Source organism: Apteryx rowi, unplaced genomic scaffold, assembly GCF_003343035.1.
Source record: "Apteryx rowi isolate R43461 unplaced genomic scaffold, aptRow1 scaffold_572, whole genome shotgun sequence".
Taxonomy (NCBI): domain Eukaryota; kingdom Metazoa; phylum Chordata; class Aves; order Apterygiformes; family Apterygidae; genus Apteryx; species Apteryx rowi.
The window spans coordinates 314963-336225 of NW_020450841.1; the positions used below are offsets into that span (position 1 = coordinate 314963).

General features: G+C 49.3%; 1 protein-coding gene across 1 annotated transcript in view; it reads left to right on the plus strand.

The window, feature by feature from the left end:
• Positions 1-3114, plus strand: part of GNAO1 (G protein subunit alpha o1) — a 92840-nt gene extending 89726 nt beyond the window's left edge. The window contains exon 6 of the mRNA XM_026082332.1: positions 2838-3114. Within this exon, the coding sequence (XP_025938117.1) occupies positions 2838-3025 (188 nt within the window). The 3' untranslated portion in view covers positions 3026-3114. The remainder of the gene's footprint in view (positions 1-2837) is intronic.
• The last annotated feature ends 18149 nt before the right edge of the window (positions 3115-21263 follow it).

Here is a 21263-nt window from a genome sequence, read left to right on the forward strand (position 1 = left end):
AGACAGAGAAGCAGATCCCTTTGTCAGGAAACATAGTTGTGAACCGAGAGTACCAAGAGTGTCACATTTCTGGGCAGGCCAACAAATTATTAACCAGAGCTTCCTATCTCCCAGCACTTGATTTTCACTGTGAATAGGCAAGAGCGATCCATCATTGCTCCTTTGGGCTGAATGGTAAATGAACATGGAGCTGAACGACTCTGGCTGAATTCAGCAGACCATCTGCAGGCTTCCTCTCCGGGGAAGGTTTGGATGTTTGTCACTAGCAGCACATTTCAGCCATCTACTCATCCCCTTGGTCCAAACAGAACCAAAATATTCCTGACATGTTTGCCTAAAAATATCTAATAATGGAAATTTCACAATCTTTACAGTAGAAAGCTCACAGTAATGCTAACCCCAATTTTTTCTGCTTGCATATTAGATTGCTGCTTGCCCTCCTTTGGAAAGCTTGTAGAGCAGCTGATCACCACCCTCTTCATAGCAGCGCTGTTATATACTGGAAGATTATCATACCCTCTTCCTTTTTCCCTTTTCTCGATAAACAAACACGCATCTTTCACCCTTTCCTCATAGATCACATTTTGTGGACCTGATGTTGTTAACCTTCACTGAGGTCTTCCAGTAACCCCACTCTGAAATAATATTCTTATGTGCTTCTGATGGCAGAGAGACTAGAAAGACAAGGAATGGAGTTTTAGATATAACTTTTCATTCCCAAGCTATCCCAGTCCAAGAAATGAGTTCACCGGGGAAAGCAGACCCTCACAGATAGACAGCCAAGCACTCTGCTGAGTAAGCAGAGGAAAACAAGTAGAGTTCAAAGCTGGTTTTGAAGCACTTCCGTCCCAGGCTAGGAACCAAACTAAGTCCTCCCTAAAACTCAGAGTGCCCCAAACATGCTCTAAATTTCACTAACCCTCAAAATGCCATTCTGGAAGCTGAGAATTATCAAAATGTAAGGGACTGTCCACAGACCTTTTTTCCCTTACCAAATCCACGTGTGGGCAATCAGAAGAGAGTGGGAATACTCTTCCTATTCAGTCCAAAATTTCCGTGAGTGGGGAGTGACCCCCTCGGAGGCAAGGCTGCCTGGCAACTCCAGAACAGCCCCAAGAAGCTGTACCACCACGGAGGGCTGGGATGGGGTACAGAGCAGCTAGTGGAGACAGACCTGAGCTGCCAGGTTATCCTATTTCATAACACGCCACTGGATCCTGATCTGTTGTCCACTAAAGCACTGAAAGTCTTTCTGCTGATTTAACAGGGGGTTGAATCAGAGGTGAAGGACGCAGCTGGAGTCTGGCATTCAGCAACACTGGTAAAGCTCAAAGTTAGTACGTGCTAACTTTAAACCTGGGCTTTAGACCCAAGCACACACACAAGCTTGTTCACCCATGCTTTGCTGAACATAGCTGCTCTGCAATGAAGGAAATGCAAAGGAGGAAAAGCTCGGAGGATCAAGCCCTCAGTTTGCCTTGCAAATACCATGGAAAGCAAGCACCAAGGAAACACCGACAGTCAGCCTTGTGAAAAAGCAGCATTAAAATTGCCCTGGAGTTAAAAAGAAATATTTGATGAAAGCCTATAAATCAAACAGGGGACTTCTAACATCAAATGCTGGTTACACAAAATGCTTTTAATAAAATGAAGTTTCAGATGTCCGCTAGTCTTGCTGCCTGACGGAGAATTWTTAGGAGACTGCATCCACAAATGTGCTTTCTGTATGCTGGAGCACTGACTGTTTCCATCTCCTTAATTTACTCATGCTATTAACTAATCCACAATACTCAGCAAAGCAGCAGCAGAATCCAGGGCACATTTTAAACAGAGCTGGACTTAGTGATCCCCTGTTCCCTCAGAAGGGATCTAGGATCTAAATCCTTGTGTCTTTGAATGACCAAGTTCCTTTTTGTAAAATACCCTCTTACTTAKGCACAGTGAGTGGATCTACTCCCACACTCTTTACACAGATCTTAGTGCAACAGCCTGCCCACAGCAAACATTGCGCTGAATTGTCTTATTTCAAGTGTATTCTCAAGTTGCATGGTCTTTATGAACTTTTTTCAAACAGTAATGGATGTACAAGCGAGTGCAAGTGCTTTGCCAAATCAACGGCTTCAGCTACAGCAAATCTCAACTGCAAGTAGACCTTCTCTGTGGCTTATAACAATATCTCCCATTGATAAAGCACCATCGAGAGAGGGATCCAAGAGCATTAGTGGCTTCAAAAACATGGAGCCTTCTGGGGGTTGGGGTAACCAGCACGTAGCAGTACACAGCAATACCATATGGCTGCACTCCACTTCAGGGCACAAAATTAAGTTTAGTAGATCTAAACACTGGCCCAGGTGAAGCCATGTGTGTGTTAACCAATTTCAAGTCTGGCTGAAGGACAATTTTCTCTTTTGCATGACTGCTGTTAAGCTGTTTTAACAAAAAACATGACATGTACAAGCGATAAGGTTTGGCCCAGACGTTTATACACATCAAACCCAGAAACTCCTTAGCCATAGCCCTAGCAGAGGGTACTGCAATATTAATTCATCAGAAAGAGGGACATTTGGTGTAAGTGTTTCTTTGAACAACATCTTCTCTTTGTCACACAGGCTCGATCTTTTCATGTCCTTTTCTCTTAGCAATTCAGGGAAGGGAGGGCACAGTTATAAGTGCAACGCTGAATTCCTGGGCATTTTAGCTCAACTTCTCCATCAAAAGCTGAACTTTGGATCAAAGTTCAAAAAGGCAAAAGTGGGCTGTGGTAGATGCTGCTTCGCACCCTACGGATGGGACTGCTTTAACGGGCTCTTTCTCCTTTCCCCTTGGCTCTCTCGTAGGCCCAAACTCTTTCACTGAGGCAGTGGCTTACATCCAGGCTCAGTACGAGAGCAAGAACAAGTCCCCCAACAAGGAGATCTACACTCACATCACCTGCGCCACCGACACCAACAACATCCAGTTCGTGTTTGACGCCGTCACGGATGTCATCATCGCCAACAACCTGCGGGGCTGCGGACTCTACTGAGCCCCGCTCGTCTCCCTCCTCTCCTCGCACACTCCAGGAATGCCCTCCGGTCCTGTGGACAGGTTCTCTTTCTTTCTCTTTTTCCTCCTCAGAAGATGATGAAGAAGGAAGGCATAAATCCCCCTTTCTGGCCCAGAAGCCTTTGCAGCAAGTTCTGCTTTCCCCCAGCCTCCCCCTTTTTTTTTTTTTTTTTTTTTTTTTTTTTTTTTTTTTTTTTTTTTTTTTTTTTTTTTTTTTTTTTTTTTTTTTTTTTAATTTTGGGTTTTGTTCATTCCCGTGCTGTCTCTTTCTACTCCTCCGTTCCCGGAAGGCAGCCAGTTCACAGTGCTGTAGAGGGAGCTAACGCAGTTCCCACAAAGTGCATTTCAGTTGCCAAAAAACAAAAATATCTCATTTATAAAAGAAGAAAAATTCAAAGCCTTAAAATATTCGTCAGCAACAGCGTAGTTTGGAACAGAAACTTTTTCCTTAAAATTAGAGGATATTTTTAAATCCTATTATTTATCTTTTTTAAAAAATTACTATTCCCTGTGGAAATACTAGACAAACATCATCATTTTGAGGGTACCTTATGGCTCCAGTTCCTATCCCAAAGCTGGAGGGGTCAGTGTTGAACACAGCCACAGCAACTTGGATTTATATTATAATTGTTTTTTTTCAGACAGCTATTTGAACAAGTAAAACAGCCATATTGAGTTGTGCTGGTGTCTCTAAGTAAGACAGACACAGTAACAAAATCTACTAAGCGTTGTCTAAAAGCATTCATTACTGATAACAGTTTTACCTCAAGTTTCCAAAATTAATGTTAAAGTATGTCTAGTGAGTTCAGTAACCCACCTCTTACCCAAGCCTGCCTTTACGCGCTTCACTCGATCCCACAGACCTACTGCACCAAGCAGGGCGGTCGCGAGAGCTTCATTTTAATCCCTCCAGCGTGACGAGCCCTCAGCAGCAGGGCTGGCCCGCGTGCCACTGGGTGCAGCCACCATGCCCTGGCGCGCCGCGGGCTGCACGACTGAGAGCGGTCACGCCGCCCCGGGGGTTGATGCTCCTACAGACACGTAGCATTTCTCTCCAAGCTTCAGCCCTTAAGACAGCTGGGTGCACCAGAAATGTTTAGCCTTGGCCTCTAGCACCCAGGGTTGGACATTTCACTACCAAAAGCACACAGAGGTGGTTTTGGAAACCTTGTCAAGCTGGGGTGACAGCAAGGCACGTGGGAGCCGCTTGGCTCTTACTTGCCCCTTGGCCACCTAAAGACCCGTATAAACCTGGCGTTGCACTCCCAGAGTCCTCAACTCAACCAGAGACATGCCACTTGCCCGTGTTGTCTCTCAGCTGTGCAGTCAGAGGAGAAGACAGATTTCGTGTCTTCAGTCAGGTCAATTCTTTACCAGTATCTAAAATGAAAGGAATGGTTTGTACTCTGCCTATTTAATTGAGAGGGAAGGCTCAGGGAACTGATTTGATCCAAGTGCTGGAGTAGGAAGGAAAAGCACAAGGAAGAAAGGGATGGAAGAAATGGTAGGAGGGAAAGGTGTGGAAAGGGCAAGGGTAACAGCCAGCAGAAAAAAACACGTAGGCACAGAGGAAGGACAAACAAGGCTGGTTGAGGACAGGCTGGGGCGCCTGTGGCCATCAACAGCCCGCTGTCCCCAAGACCACCGGGTGCCGGTGCGACAGGGATAGCTGGGGCGAAGGCAGAGAGGGAATGTGAGCGGTCAGGAGTGCCCCTGCTGCCATCGAGAATGTGGAAGAGCCTGTAAGACTCCATCCCAAAAGCTTGTTTGGTGGCTGCAGGCGACAGTCACCTCCAGGTCCCACTCTGCGTGGCATCTGGGGGCAGGTAGGCACCTGCTGATGCCTCCCTCTTTACTGTGTTTCTTCAAGTTCCTGATCCTGGATGATGTGAGACTTTCTGGGACAGCCACAAGTGGAGCTGTCCTCTCTTGGGAGTCAGGGATAGGGGTTTCTTTTAGATCTCACAAGGTCAAAGTTTTCTTCAGTGGCATGTCCAAGAAGGTGAATATCTGTTTTCTTACTGTGCTCATCAAGGAAAGGTAACATGAGAGCAGGCCAAAGTAACACGGCACAAAGGCAAGAGGCCGGGCGAGCTTCAGTGGGCGAGAGTCAGTGAAAGAAAGAGGTATGGTGGGAAGGGATGGAGAGGACTGGAGGGGGGAAGTTGGGCCAGTTTGGGACATAAATTGCAGAAGGGAGACAAGTCAGCAGCAGAGAGGAAGAGGAAATGGGAAGAGAAGGGCCCGTGGGAGGCCAGAGGAGCCTCCCCATCGGAGGTTTGGATCTGCCAGGGAAAGCGCTTGTGGGACATCTGGGACAACCCAGTGACATGAGTCAGGAGCACCCCAGGACAAACAGGGCACTGCCTTCAGAGAAAAACCAAGGTGGCTGTCACCCATCAAGCCTGATCACCGCCCAGCATGGTTTAGAGCCGTGTTAATAATCCCCTAAATAGTGTTACATTATAAAACAGTATTTAGTACTGTACAGTCAGGACTCACTGCTGCTGTGCTGGACACTAACAGCAATAACACCAAGTCTCTCTGCCTCACTCTGCTCTGGCAGAAGGGAATAAACCACCTTTCTCTTCACCATCTCAGCCTTAAAATACCTCCGACAGTCAGCTCCATGGAGAGCTGGCTAGCAGCAAAGCTAGGAACCCCTTGCTGCTCCTTGAGGCACAGGTTCCTACATGCTCTCTGCACATCTCGTTTCCCAGGTCCCAGCACCTCTCTCAGCTCCACTTAATGCCAGCACACTCTGCTGTACAACTCTAAACCAAAGGAATAATAAACACAAGGCCTCTGCACATAAATGTATTTGTTTTAGCTTAGGATTTTCAAAGTCAATAGGAAGCATGTGCCTAATTCTCTTTGGCTCCTTAGAAAGTACCAGCCACGAGCCCCAACCTTGAAAAGATTTACATGCGTGCCAAGACGAAAGTCAAGGGAATGACAGTAAAATGCAACAATCAGTTTGTTTTTGCAGGAAAAGGCATTTAGGAGTTTGCATATATAGGCAATACAAAAAAGAGATACACATGACTCAGACCCCCTCCCCCAATTTTCACTCAATCCCAAACCAAACCTTCTTTTTGCATGTCCTCTGCTGACCTCAGAGGTTGTTTTACTCTAGATGAAAGTTGTGCTGCTGTCTGAAGCTATCTAATTAATTTGATTAATTGATCGCAAAGCAATTAATTGCTTTGCTACTCAAGACAATAAAAAAATGGCAATTGGATGGTGCTTCTGCCCTGGAAAGAGGCAGAACATTGACTGGAGTGATCCAGAACAACAAAAAAGAGTCCTGGAGTCTGGCCTCGTGCAGATGTCTAGGCAGGCACCGGGAAACTGGTGTCACCCATGACACGTAGCTTTTGGGTGATGTAAATTTGCACTGACTGGGCTAAAAAGGTGAATGCTACATTTGATGCGCAATCTGTATGCAACTACTAGACCCAAAATGAAATACCAAACCTGTACACTGTAGAGCACTAATGAATTACTCTGGCAGCAAAGCAGGTCTTTACTAAACTCTACCAGAAGAATTTGATCGGTAGCACTAGGCACTAAAAGACTTGAGATTTTTTGTATTTCTGCCCCTTGCTGTGGGGGAAGTTTTATTGTATTTAATAAGTAATAAACACTGTTCCCAGGGAAGGTAGCACCAGGCCAAGACTCAAGGAGTTTCCAGTATAGAGCACACAGGAATCTTTTGGTGAAGTAAATTTAAGTTAACTCAAACGCAAACTCTTCTAAATGCAACTATCTCACCAGTCCCAGCACTGTGCACTTCCAGCATTCGCTGAGCTGGGTTCAGGTAACCTGAGCTCAGAAATGTGGGCTGGCAGGTCTAAACCCTTGTCCCTCCCCTACCCTCCCGCAGCTTTGCCAAATTCCCTGGCCCCTCTGCTTCAGCTTCCTAGGGAGAAATTGGTTATAATCAATGCCTGGTGCTCCACAGGGATGAAAGGGAGAAAAGGGGAGGAGATGTTGATATACTGAGCCTTTTCTTTCATTTTCTTTGGCATATTGTATGTCTAAAACTTCATTTCAGCTGCTGCTGATGACATTCCCTCCCTCACGTAAGTGTCRTGAGGATTAACTGACAAAGGTTTGAAACAGCCTTTGAAAGATGAAACGCTTTGAGTGTTAAACACTACTGTTTTTCCCACTTGATGGCCTCGTATAGATTTTTTGTCTCCAGAAAGCCTGCCAAAGGATTACTCATCTCTGGAAGCCTGCATTCCTCCCAGGTCTTTTCTGACAGATATGCCTTTTGCAGACAATATTTTGTCCAATGCTTTTTCTTATTCCTACATAATGGCAATCTTTGCAGGAATTGCCTAGAAAAAAAAACCTTGAAATGCATCCCACCCGTTCAAAAGTCCTCTTCTTCATAACCCTTCGGGTTGTGAAATTGCAACGCTCCAAATCCAAACCCCCGGGCCCCAGAACTGCTTTTAATTCATAGTCACCATGTAGCGGGGATATTGCAAGTGRTACAGCTGCAACAGAAATCATGCTGGGGCATGGGCCACATATTTTAAAAGCACGATGATTCACGCATTTGAAAGAGCTACATATACACCTTGCTGCCCTTCAAATCTAATGTGGAAATTTGCACCTTTTTCAGAAAGCCTGCCAATTGCTTGAGAAATATAGAGTTTTCTTAATGACGCAAATCAGTGGTTCAAAAGCAGCATCCAAGGGGCATCACGCTAAAAGTGGCATTAACAGCTCGCGATGAGCTTCAGACAGCAGCAGAAAGAAAGCAAGCAGAAGAAAAGCCCTCCACTTGCCCCATCTGCAATCTCTCTCGGACGCCTGGATCCATGAGACATAAAAGCTATGCCAGTTTACATCCACTGAGAGTGTAGCCCTGAATCTAGGGAAATATGCAATTAGCTCAGCGGTGTCTTTTCCGTGAAAAGGGACTTCAGGTTGGGTGAGGTTCGTGCTAAGTGAAATACCTGCAAAGTATTCCCAGAGCTCCGAACAGCCTCTGGAGAGGAAACTCTTTAATCAGGTGTATTAGTTAGATGCTAAAATCAGACATTGCAAATAGCTCCCTTATTTAAAGAACAATTTGAATAAAACATAGAAGTCTGCAGATGAGTTTTAGGATGGTGCAGCTGCGCTGCCAAGCACCTGAGTGTGCATGCTCCTTGCGTAGGGAGGCCCTGCTCCTTGGGAAGGTGCAAGAGCTGCTCTCGTCACGAGAACTAGCAATAAACACACAACGAGAAAGCACACATTAAAATACAGCCACAGATTTCCAAGGCCAGTTTGTCTCTAGCAAGTAGAGTTTGCGCTCTCGCTTTTAGATATGGCCCGAGGAGCCCAGTCTAGAGTCAAGGAAGCATGAAAGATCCGCGAGGCCATCTGGCCCGTCCGTCTGCTAGCACAGGACTGTTCCCTACTGCCTCTTCCCCAGCGCAGCGTCCGATCCAGGCTTAGTGAATGGGTCAGGTAGCTTTCCACCACCTCCCTCTGAGAAACTCTTCCAAATCCCTCTCTCTCTGGAGTTTTGCATAATTAGCTTTTTTCCCAGTTTTCCTCCCATCAACTCTCTGGACAGGTTCAGTGGTCACCTTTGGTCAAGACTCAGCTAATAATATCACCAGCTTTCCCAGGCAGGCGTAAACACGCAGGTCCAAGCTCAGCTTGACATTGGCACACACTGTGCTTAGCGCCCAGCTGGCCACCTAGTAGCTCCACTGGAGGAGAATGGCCTCATGAGAGAAGGCGATAGTATCTCGTCAGTCAATAGGATTTTGTTTTAAAGGTCACTGAAAGCCTGTTACTCGCTCAGGTTAATAACTTAAGAGCTGAATCACCCTCCAGACTCAGAGAAGGTGCCTTTCTTCATCTACATCACTCGCGAGCGAGTTTACAATTTTCTGAGTTGCCTAAAGTTAGTCAGGGGGAATCCACATCTTACAAAATACCCAGATAAGTAGAGAGCTGCAGTCTGCTACAGAGAATCAATTCAGCGCAGGAGTAAAGTATTATTAGGAGCAGTCTATAACGTTGCGTACATTAAAATCTATCTGCCATATTTAACCTATTATAGTGTAAGTCCGTTGCTTGCCTGCAAGTTAACAGACTGTTCTCAGGCCATGTAAACTGAGAGGTTAGAACTGGATGTATAAGATATTCTTTTGCCAACGAATCCCAGTTTGTCCAAACTATACTACATAATTTAAAGCACCAGGCAGTCCCTCCAAGTGCAGCACGCTCCCTGCAGTTCCGCACCGGACAAGGTGTCAGGCTCAACCACGGGAGGGCAGAAATCACCAGCTGGGACTTCTGCAGTGGATGCTGTTAACTCTGCAACCTAGCCTGGGAGATGTGTCAGAATATTCTGTGGCCAAAACATCTCCTACTGAAGCCAGTGAGATATTTCTCATTGACTTCTTGGGAGCAAGGCTGACCATTAATCAAGTTGGCTAGAGAAGCTTAGTACCAGCGCTTAGTACTAGTATGTCTACGTCCTTAGGCCAGCCAGGTATGACTTCAGGCTTACAAGCAATATTTCTACAACCATTTCTAAATTTTCTAAAATACCCTTTAAAGATGAGATGCTGGAAGGTTGAGGTCAATAGAGATAATGCTACTGAGCATCATCCTGAATCGAGCTTTGAGAGAGACCCAGCCCCGTCACACACTCGCAATGCCACCTGACTGGCGCACCCCCAACGCACACATTTCCTAACAGGGAAGCAGAGACGTGGTCCACTCTGCTCAAAAGCRTGGGCCATGTTCTGGCCGCTACTTCATTTCCCCTGAGGAAAGAGCAGACAGAAACACTTGCCCAAGATACCCAGAGACGTGAGTGTACATTATAGTTTCTGAGCTCGTGCAATGATATGCTATAATTGATGTTGACAGATATAGGTACATGACCTATATAAGATGTTGCACTGAGAGCGTGGTTGGGAAAATAGACTTCTCGTAGGAATGCTTGTGCCCARACCAGCAGCCTGTGAGCTCCCCGGCAAAATACCTGCACGTCACAGCGAAGCAAGACAACACAGTTCTCTGCGGGAGTCGGGTGAAGCAGGAGCAGGGAGAAGGGAAAAGCACGTTTCAGCTCCCGGCTGCTCCGTGCTAAGGAGACGGAGGGAGGAGGCGGCGGGCTGGGAAGCGAGCCGGGTGTTCGCTGCCACGGCCCCTCTCCCACACCGTGCCTTCAGAAATTAGTTCAGTGACCAAAGTCTGACTGTCCGGTAATGCTGGCAAGTGACTGTGTCAAAATCCCCCGCTGCAGGCGGGGAGAGGGGATCACAGGGAGGCGACAACTCGATTTTCACTACTGCCCGGGACTAACCAGCTTGTTCAGTGCTGGAGCAACTCAACGGCACTAGCAGCCTGGAGAGCACGCGGGGCTTCGCTTATCCCCGCCGGGGCCCTAACCAGCCCCGGGCCCAGCGCCCCACGCAACGCAGGGCAGAGAAAGGGCCGTCACCGCTCCAGTCCCGGGGGCTGCGTCACCCCCTCGCGTTTCCTAGGACTCGCCTGTTTTTCAGAGCTGTCCCCCAGCCCGGGGCCAGCACGCGGGGCTGGCTCCCAGCACGGCGCCTCGCCGCGCRGCCACGGGCCAGCCCGCGGGCAGCTGCTACGCCCCAAACACCTTCGCCCCCTTCCGCCGAAGCCTCCAGTCCATTCGGAAAGCAAATAAGGCTGTTTAAAGACAGGCCGCTACCCCGTTAAAGAGTCCCTTCCCCAATTTAACATCCTCCCCTCCCCGCTTTGCTCTCCCGCTCTGCCAACCAGGCCCCTGCTCGCCAGGTCAGGCCGACTCACGCTCAGCCGCGTTCCCCCACCTCCGTTTCACCCTCCGGCTCGATACGGGAACAGGGACTTGCACCRCGACCTGCTCTCGGCAGGCTCCCGTGGGCTGCCGGCCCTCTTCCACCCTCCCTCGCTCTCCTCCTCTGCCATGTCTCCGCCGCAGATTTCTTTTCAAAGGAACGCCGGAGTCTGCCACGATTTTTTTTCTTGTGCCAGTTTCTCGCTGTGAATCATCTTTCCTGCATGTTTGATGGCCCAAACTGTATTAACTGTAATTTTGTACGAAGAGTGACTGTCCGTTGGTTTAATAGAACGTTAGTTATTGTAATAATTTATTGGCTGTCGGTAATGTATTTATTAGTTACAAAATGTTAATAAAGTGCCAGCTCTTTTCTAGTGTGAGAGGGTTTTTATTGCGTCTCCCTTGAGCATGTTAAATGTCTCGAAACTGTTATTTACTGTACTTTCACTCCACGCACGCACATATGCGACACATGCACATGCTTTCTAGCTCCTGCAAAGATGCTGGGAAGCATCAGACTGGCTGTCTGTCAGACAGACGGCAGCTATCTGTCACGTCTTCTTTCTCCTGCGGGTAAGGAATTTGAAAAGGATACGACCAAAAGGTATTTATTTTATATCAGGGTTTTTTTGTTTGTTTTGTTTTTAAGAAGAAAAACAACTTTACCATGGTTTGTGCTTGTTCCTTGGCTGCTTGAAATTAGACTCTTTCCCTTCTAGAACTCCTCAGCGCTGTTTTTATGTCAGCAAGCTCAGAAATAGATGCGAGAGTGATTAGTGTCAAAACTGGGTGTATCTGTGCATCTTACCGCCCGAGCGGGCCAGACAGCCGCAGCCGTTTAGGGCAAAGTTTGAAACGGTGCCGGTCCTGAGCCGCTCCACAGCCCCAGAGCTGGGCTGATCACGACTGACGAGACTTTTGGCGCTCAAACCCTGCCGAGAAACTGCGCCTTTCTCGAGGCAAGTGGAGCCAGCACCAGCTCTCGTGTAGCGAGTTCCCGCGTCAGGCTCCGGACAGACGTTTGTTCTCGGATACTGCGGACGCCATCCCCAAGGCATCGCCTTACCTCCCACGCTGCTAGACCACGCTTTGGCGCCTCTCCGCTCGCGTCCGGCTGGTTTTGTCCCTCGCGCTGTGTTTGTTGCGACCCACAAAGCTGCTGGGCAGGCGCTGGGGTGCGACGTGCAGCCCGAGCCCTGCCACAGCCGCCGAGTGACCGCGGGGCGTCCTCACCGGGCACCGGGTCAGGGCTCCTCGGTTCCAGAGCGGACAAACCCCACGGGTTTCATCAAAGCTGCATGGTCCTCCCAGAAATGGAGAGTATAACTCAGTCCTGAGCTGTGTCAGAGAAGGGCATGTGCAATCGCGTGACCGAATCGGGGCAGCGATTTGCACGTTCCTCCGTTGTGGAGTCGTGACAGGGCATCCATTTCCGGTGTGGTCCGCAGCTAGTTTAAAGATTTGACCATTTTGTATGATCAGTGTTTAATATAATATAAGCATCTGCATGAAAACCATTTAGATAGAAGTGTGTCGTTGATAAAATACAGTGATTTTTCCACGCAGGTAGCGTGTCCGGCTGCTGTAAGTATCTGCCCAATATCTTAGAAATGTCTAAGTTGTTTACTTGTTATCGGAGTGTCCCTGCTGCTCCATTTGCTCCTCCAATATTTTGGTTGCAAATCTATTACAGGTAGGAAGTTGCTCATTTCTTTCCCACCATCTCTTAGTGTGAGCCTTGCATGCACACAGGGAAAATAGCTATTTTTGCTTCATTCCAATAAATCATGCTTTTTTCCCCATGACAGTAACACAATATTTGGAGTACCTTTCTGTCTCTTTAAAATAGCACAAGTGTCAGTTTTTTCTTTTATATTTCAACCAAAGGTCTTCCATTATTTGCAGCATGAATTAGAAACCAAGAATAGGAACTTGAAGAAACCAAGGCAAAATTTTCCATTAGCCTCAGCATAAGAAAATTAAATGTTCTCCTTAGTGATATAACTTCAGTTTAACCTGTTCCCAGACACACATTCCCATACAGCCCATCCTGCAGATAAGACAGAAGAATGGCCAGTTCTGAGAAGAGCAAATTCTATTAAAAAGTCCTTTCTCTTTGAACAATTCCACCATGGATTTTTAAAAGTTTCCTCCAGGATGCCATCCTGTCCAGASCTTCTGCATGGATACCCAGGGCTCAGGAGTTATCAGTTATTTACATTGCACTTGGGACCTTCGTTCCCCCAGATACGTCCTTTGTTTCCTCCGCTCCTCCACCAACAACACCATCCCCCCTTTTTTCTTTTTAATATTTATAATTAATATTTTTTTTAATATACGAGACAACATATAGCATGAACGAGGAGGTAAAAACCACCCAGATCACCTGCCATGAAAATCTCAAGGCTGAGCATTTTTGCAGAGGCCACTTGATCAAGTCACCTGAAGAAAAACCGCATCCATTTGAGGCGGTTTCTCTTTGTCCCTGTGAATAAGGTTTTTTAAAGAGAAGGATCGAATAAGGTTCAGAAGCTTTGGAAAGTGACGGCTCCGCATCCATAGCTACTCTTTGTCAAGCAAAAAACAGCGTAATCTCAAGATTATGAGCCTATTAAGAGAAAATCAGACATCTGCTAAATTTTGCATGCAGCATCTACAGTCAAACCGTAGCTAATAAAATGATTCACTAATAAAATATTCACGGTAAACTCCAACATGTGTAATTGGGTCATCACTTCAGTAGGAAACACTTACATTCTCCTGACTCTTGGGTGAGTCTAAAGCCCCYGTCGCGCCACCAGCGGAAGGGACCTGGCGGGCTGGCTGGCTCACGTGTGCGACAGGAGGGGTTTCCCAGCCGGCTGCCGCCTCGGAGCGCGCCTCGACGCTCCCTCCTGCTCTCGCGCTCCGCACAGTGCCTTCCTAAAGAGCTGGGTCTCGCCTTGTGAGGGGCAGGTAGCAAAGGCAGGGCTTTAACTGCTCATCCCCAGGAACCGGTTTCAGAGACCTCCTGCAAAACGAGACAGGTCGTGCAAGTGTCCCACTGGCACGGTAAGGGGCAGAAATCAAAGTGTTTTTTACCTCGGACTGCACTAGTTTCTTGTTTTGCATGGGTAGTTTGGCAGGTACAAGTAGTCAATCAGGTGAATATACACATTGAAAAAGTGGATGGACTGCCTAAAATTTCTCCCTGAATCTTCAGTGAAACAATAGGAAATGCCTTTATTTTAAGAACAAGTTAATGATGGAGAAAAGAGTTTTTGAGAGCTCCTGCAGAAGCACATCTATTCTAACCAGTTGCACCGCTGCATTCCCACCCTTTGCACTAACAGCTAGTGCATGCAACTGGCCACGGAGAGACACCTTGCAGCAATTTAAACAAAGCATTAAAATACTGGTGTGGCAACTAATTCGGAGTAGGCTGGCCTCATCTGCTCCTTTCACTGTTCTTTCCCTCTCTCCTGTCTGCTCTCCCCTTCTTCCTGGTAACAACTTCTGTAGCATGGTGGAACAGGCTTTACGTGATGTTTGCCCACGTGCAAAAGGACAATGCATTAAGAAACTGCAACTCGTAGTGAATCGCCTCTGTCCGTGTTCCTGCTAAAAACTCTTCCCTGCTTAAGGTCTCCCCAGAGCAGCCCACAAGCGCAGCATGCTCAGGAGAGCTGCGAGATGGGCTACTGGAGAGTAGCTGCATTTATTTCCTACGCGCAGCAGTGCTGGGATTTCTTAGCAATGACCTGGCTGTTACCGTGGCATTTTCAAAGATGAAGAAGATTTCTCAAGGGGTCTAAGGGCCCAGCTAGAATATGATCTCCCCCAGGCTCTGGGAAATCTCAGGCCACGTGCTCAGCACCACTCTCGCTGGAATGGCACTGGCTGTTTGGCGTAACGAGTAACCCGCTGCCACTAATCCACCTAAATCCCCACGCCCAGCACTTCCCGGTGGCTGACGGCAGTGGCTGACTGCTCTGTCCTTCGTTTAGACTCTGTGAATGGCTCTTTGGGTGCTCCCAGCCCCGAAGATGTGTCAGTCCAGAGAAAAATGGAGAGACTGAAGGGCTGTGGCTGCAGTCCCCATTCCCAGTCCTCTGCATTTAGGCAGGTGACGAGCAAATGACCACATTTTTTCCCTATTCTTTGAAGCTCCAGGTGTGAGCCTTTGCTAGGAGCGGACCGCCGAGAGGCCCCGCAGAGAGGAGCGGCTGGAGGCCGCAGCACGGGGCAGGCTCAGCGCTGCGCATGGGAATCCTGCTCGCTAGGACCCTCCCCGCTCCTCCAGCCTGCCTTGACCTGAGGAGAGCACACCACCTTCTCCTCGGCCTTTGTAACCATCTCATGTTTATCACTGTCTTATTTTAGAGATTTTGCTTTCTAACCATTTCAGTTTGGAAAAAGTTCTCCTCTCCTCTATCTAACTCTCTCTTTCTCTTTGCCTTTCTCTCTCCTTTTTCCTCCCTACATGCTCCCTGTTGCAGAACCGCATGCACGAATCTCTCATGCTCTTCGACTCCATCTGTAACAACAAATTCTTCATTGATACCTCCATCATTCTCTTCCTCAACAAGAAAGACCTATTTGCCGAGAAGATCAAGAAATCACCTCTGACCATCTGCTTCCCTGAATATACAGGTATGTGCTGCGGCTGACGGCTGCCCAGCCTGCCCGGGGCAGGAAGGAGGAGTGACACACACAACCTTGCAGCACAGACACGGGGGTTAGGGAGAGGCATGCCATGGTCCGACCAGAGAACTTGGCTTAAAGCTGGGGTAATACGTTCCCGTGAGAGCGGCCCAGCGCAGGGACAGAGCTGCCAGACTGTCCCGTTTAGCATCTCACCCACAGCGAAGGGGAGGAGGTGATAGATCATCTTTACAGGGCAGCAAAAGAGGTGCCCACCTTCGGGAGGGCTGTATGCTTCTGCCACCCCAAGGGCTGTGTCTTAGGGATGAATCCTGCCCTGCACAGGGTAAATTCTTGCAGCAAAGATGTGCTACCTGCCAACGGGACAGAGGGGCAGGTCTCAAAGGTACCATCCAAATGCAGAGAGCTCTGCGGTCTAAAGCACCACTAGTAGCCAGTGGAGCGACACAATCATCTTGAGTGCTTGCGATAATGTTAAGGACGTTTCCCTCCTCTCTTAGAAGTTTATAGTCAATCTGTGCCTGTCAGCATGCTCCTCAGATGTTGAATAAATGCAAGCTTGAGGTCCTCTTTCCAGTCCCTCGGTGTCCTGCAGACACTTAACCCCCACACTCAGCTTCTCAACCACGAGAGCTGTCTGTTTCCCACGGAAATTAAGCCCTTGCACAAGGACTGGAAAAGGGAGCTGTCTCTCTCCCTCCCTTGGCGAGGGATTGCAGATCCGTCTGCCCTCTGGCATCCGTCTCTGCAGCAGCTCACCGTTCATCAAAACAAAGATTATTATCAACCTTTGCAGCCTCCTTCTTGGTTTTAGCTGTTACTTTGTTTTTAAGGGAAATTCATGACCCTCAGTAGTTTAGGTTGCTTGTTGTGAGACCAGTAAGTGTTCTTTACAATATAAATAGAGAGCACTTTTTAAAAGTCTGACCACACTGGATTGCAAAACGGAGAACCAGGAGCATTGATGAGTTGCAGACTGCTCACCCTACCCAACACCAGCAATCGCTGTCAGCCAGGAACCCCATGTGGCACCATCTCTGGTGGCCAGGATTACTGCTGGTCTTACTGAGGGTTTTCTTAAAAATGAGCGAAAGCACTACCTAGCTGGATCAAACTATCATGTCCCATCTGCTGTTTGTGCCAGTGGCCAGAGTCAGAGACCTCAGAAAAAGGCATAAAACTAGGCAGTCCATGTGGGCTATTTTAGCCCCTACAGTCCATCTCAGAAGCAGGATGATGCACGTTCAGGGAGAAGCTTGCAGATAATCTTTGACCTCACGCCTGTGAGATACTCGCATTCACCGTCAGAGGAACCAATGCAGAAATGTTCTCGGTGACGCGGAGCAAACCAGTGTCCGTGCTGGTCTGGAAGGCAGATTTCCAAACCACTTACCCCACACTCCAACCTCCGGGCAAGCTGCTCCTGCACCCACCCAGCCAGAGCTCCACCAATTCATCTTGCCTAACTGCRATATGCAGCCAGCCTGGACCCAGCACATACAGCAAAAATCAGAAGGTACCTCAGMACCCAAACAGATGGTGAGTGCACCAGCGTGGGGAGTGACAAGCGCAGTAGGCTCTGGCAGGACACCTTTGCGTTAGCGAGCTTCCCCACGTGTTGCACAAGGACTTCCTAGCTAGGGTTTCATGGATTTTTTTCAGCTAAATTATCTGCCACCTTCTGTCACGGTCAAGTTCACATGCACTGATTTATGCACAGGAAAAGGCAAAAATGCAGATCTACAACTCTCAGCAGCCCTCTAAAGGAAAGAGGAAAAAATAATAAATACCTATAAAAGAAAGCAGTCCAGCCATTAAAACAACAAAACCAGGACCATGAGCCTCCCTCAGATGACGCTGCCAATGCCCAATAGCTGCATTCCCCAAAAGTTCCCGCATAACAGACAGCCATCGGGACATGCTGTGGAAAGTCATGGAAGTGGGAGGAATTAGCACAAAACTGGCAGCCGCTACTGTAGCAAATGTGACATTGTAACAGGCAAGCGCCGACTGCTCACTTCCCTGCAGCGAAACACCGTATGTTGAAGTTTCTCCCACTTCTTAAACAGCACTTTCAGTTTATTTCCACCAAAAAGTCGCCATCCCGCAACCCCTCCCCACACAGTACAGGCGGCAGGATTAGGCCGTGTGCCGCTGAAAAGAGCGGGGGGATGATTTCCTCAAGTGTACTTCTCCCATGTTTTTACTACCTTGAATATTTTCATATTGGGTAAAACTCTAGAGGGAAATAGACCTTTTTTTAATAGCACGAGTTTATGAAATCACAAAAGAATCATACTTTTTTTTTTTTTAAGTAAAAACAGCTTAACTTAGACAAAAGAACAACAAAAAATATCATCATAGAAGCAGACATCAATTCCGAATTTTCTAAAGGAGAGACAAAAAAAAAAAAAAAAAAAGTTCAAATTCAGAGGCTCCAGCGCCTCCTACAAATACCTTGATGCCTCCGAAGTATTTTGCCCAGAGCGCGACCGACCTAAGCGCAAGGACGCCTTTGGCGAGGTGGCCACCAGGGCAAGGGCTCTCCTTCTGTCCTCCCCAGCAGGGCCGCGCCAGCTCCCCCAGCGGCACGAGCTCACCGACGTTTGCACCCAACATTTTTAGGTTTCTCATCACCAAGAGCAGCAATTTTTCCTCGCGTTCCCAGCCGAGAGCAGCCAGGCGTGCGGGCTGAGCCCCCCCCCGGGGGCATTTCGGCCCCGGGGGAGCTGGCACCTCCGTCTCTGGCGCCCCGGGACTTCGCCTGCCCCTCGCCACTGCCGCAGACCGCCGTGGTCGCGCAGGATAACCCGGCTCCAGGGCAATTCCCCCGCTGCGCGACTCGCCCGCTCGGAGGAGCCAAATTAGATAAGTGCCGCGCTGAAAAGCGCCGTGGCGCACCCCACGCCGCGGCCRGGGCCCTTCCCCAGCCCAGGGCCGGTCCCCCCGCACAGTGCGATGCCGGGCCGGCTCCCCGCGGCCTCTCCTCCCCGCACACCGCATGGGCACAAAGGAGCGAAACCAGAGAGCTTGAAAAGGAAAATAAACCTCCGGATAACAGCAGCTCTTCCAAAGGCGATTTCAGGGGCGTAATTCGGGCTCCGTGTCTTTGCGCGAGGTGCCAGGCCCGGCCACTCTCACCACCGTGAGCGGTTTAACGCAGCAACACGCACTTTCCGTCTCTAACACCTGGCCCATCTCCAGCCCGTTACATGAGAAATGTGACTCCCCGAGCACAGGCCAACGGCCCCACAGCCGCGGYGGCCCCTCGAGGCCCCACGGGGACCAGGGGGCCGGTTCCCTCCGCCCAGCCGGGCTGCAGCCGCCCATGGCGCAGGCTGAGGAGACCCACCGCCACCCCCAAGGGGGCTCAGCCCCACGAAGGGGTGATATCTGGGGCCCCATCTGCCCTGGGGCCCGTCCGCCCCAGCACGAGCCCTCCCTGCATCTCCCGTGTTGCGTGAGGCGATGTGATGCGACGCGATGCAACGCAGGGACTTACCAGCACGTGGCAAGGCGACAGCCGACRTCCCCCTGGCAGCCGGTGTCCCTGCGGCAGCGGGTCTGGCCAGGCAGGCACAGCCGGAGGCCGTCGCAGCTGGAGGCCGTCGCCTTTCACGAGGGGGGAACGCGGAGCAGCTGGGGAGGCCCTGGGCAGCAGCAGCACCTGGGGGGGGCGGCRGCGCCCCCGGAGCCTCCCACCCCTCCAGGGGCAGCCATCGAGCCTTGCGCTGCGCTAGCAAGCCAGGCCGGGGCCGCGGCCGCCCCTCGCTCTTAATGAAACACCGGGTTTGCGGGGTTTCCTAAAAAAGGGGCCCTGGGGGGTCAGCGCCGGGGAGGCGGCCGGCGCGCGGGCCCTGACGCCTCYGCTGTCTCCCCCTCCCGCCTCTGTGCCCGCAGGCCCCAACACCTACGAGGACGCGGCGGCGTACATCCAAGCACAGTTCGAGAGCAAAAACCGCTCCCCCAACAAGGAGATTTACTGCCACATGACTTGCGCCACAGACACGAACAACATCCAGGTGGTATTTGATGCCGTCACCGACATCATCATTGCCAACAACCTGCGAGGCTGCGGCTTGTACTGACCTGCCGGCGCCCGCCGCGGCGGAGCGGCTTCTTTGGTAACGGTCACAGCGCGAGGAGAAACAAGCAGAAAACAGCAACACAACCACACACACACACACACACGCACACACACACACACACACACACACACACACACAAAGGCAAAGCAAAACAAAACAAAAAAACAACAACCAAATCAAACGAGAGGGAAAAAAAAATCTTAATCATAATCATGCAAGTTGGTAAATAAAAAGGCATAATGAAAAGTTATATATATAAGTATATATATATATATATAAAAAAAAAAAATCCACAACCACCTTTTTAGTTTGTCTCAAAAAGCTGTGGGCAGAACTGGTTTCCCAGGCAGATTTCAGCCCTTTCTAGTAAAGTCACAGAAATTTAAAAAGATCGGTTAAATAAGCCAAGAAAAATCCCACCAGGGTTCGTGGGTGGTCTGCCCATCTTTTAAGCCTGAAGGAGCCTACGAGGTTTTTAAAGGAACCTCTTCCTTAAAACACATAGCGGCCATGTTATTTTTAACGACGACGACGACGACGTTGCGTGCGGGGGCTCGGTGGGAGGTGGGGAAAGGGGACTTGTCCCGGCTTTCTTTTTCTCTCGCCTGCCTCCCCGGAGGGCTCCCTCGCAGCTCGGGGCCGAGCTCTCGGCGCCCGCCGCTCCCGGCCGGCTCCGTGCGGTTTCGCAGCCAACAAAACCCCGAGGCCGGAGCCGGAGCCAGGGCGGCACGGCCACGGCCACGGCCGGCTCTCGCGGGGCCGCCGCCCCGACTGCAGAGGAACGCTTCTCCTCCCGTGATTTCTTTGACCGGGTTTTTTTTTAATTATTATTTATTATTCTTACTGTTCTTACTTTTATTTCTCGCGCGCCGAAAGCCGGGCTCCTGCCCTGGCCGCGCGCCCTCGCCCAGCCGTGCCCCGTGGCGTGGGGCCGCGCTCCCCCGGGCGCCCGAGCTGGGCCCGGGCGACTCTTCGCATTTAGAACCTAAAAGAGTTAAAAAAAAAGGAAAAAAAAAAAAAAAAGAGGGAAGGGGGGAAAGGGAGAGGAAAAATCCCCCCTTGCCATGTGTCGTAGCTAAAAAGGGAAACAAAAAGAGCGAGCTTTTCCCGTTTCCCTTCTCCCAGGTGTTTCCAGAAGAAAGCTCACTTCCGCGCCAGCGCTAAGAGGCGTTCTCCTCGCCGGGGCAGGAAGGAGTTTGCATTCGTTCTTGTGGGTTTGGGGTTTTTTGTTCTGCTTTGTTTTTTCTTTCTTTTCATTTACGCCCTGCTTTAGGTAAAGGTCTTCACTAGCCTGGAGTAACAAGACCAGCCCGTGGCACCCTAACGTGGGTCAGCTATTCAGACGATGATGTCTGTCTCCATTCTTTTTTTTTTCTTCTTTTTCCATTCCTTCCTAGTTTAGCAGCTCTTTCCTCTGAATTGTCTCTCACTCTCCAGGTTTGTATCAAAAAAAGCACAGCCGTCATTGGCCAGCAGTGGCCTATTTATCCAGAGATTCCCCTTCTTTCAACTTTTTTGCTCTGAAAAATATTGTGTATTACATACGAGATAGGCTTCCTCTTCTTTATTTTATTGTTTGGGGTTGATTTGGGCATTTCTGGGAGGGTTCTATACATACATATAAATATTTTTTTTTTGTTTAGGGTTTTTTTTTTGTTCTGTTTTTA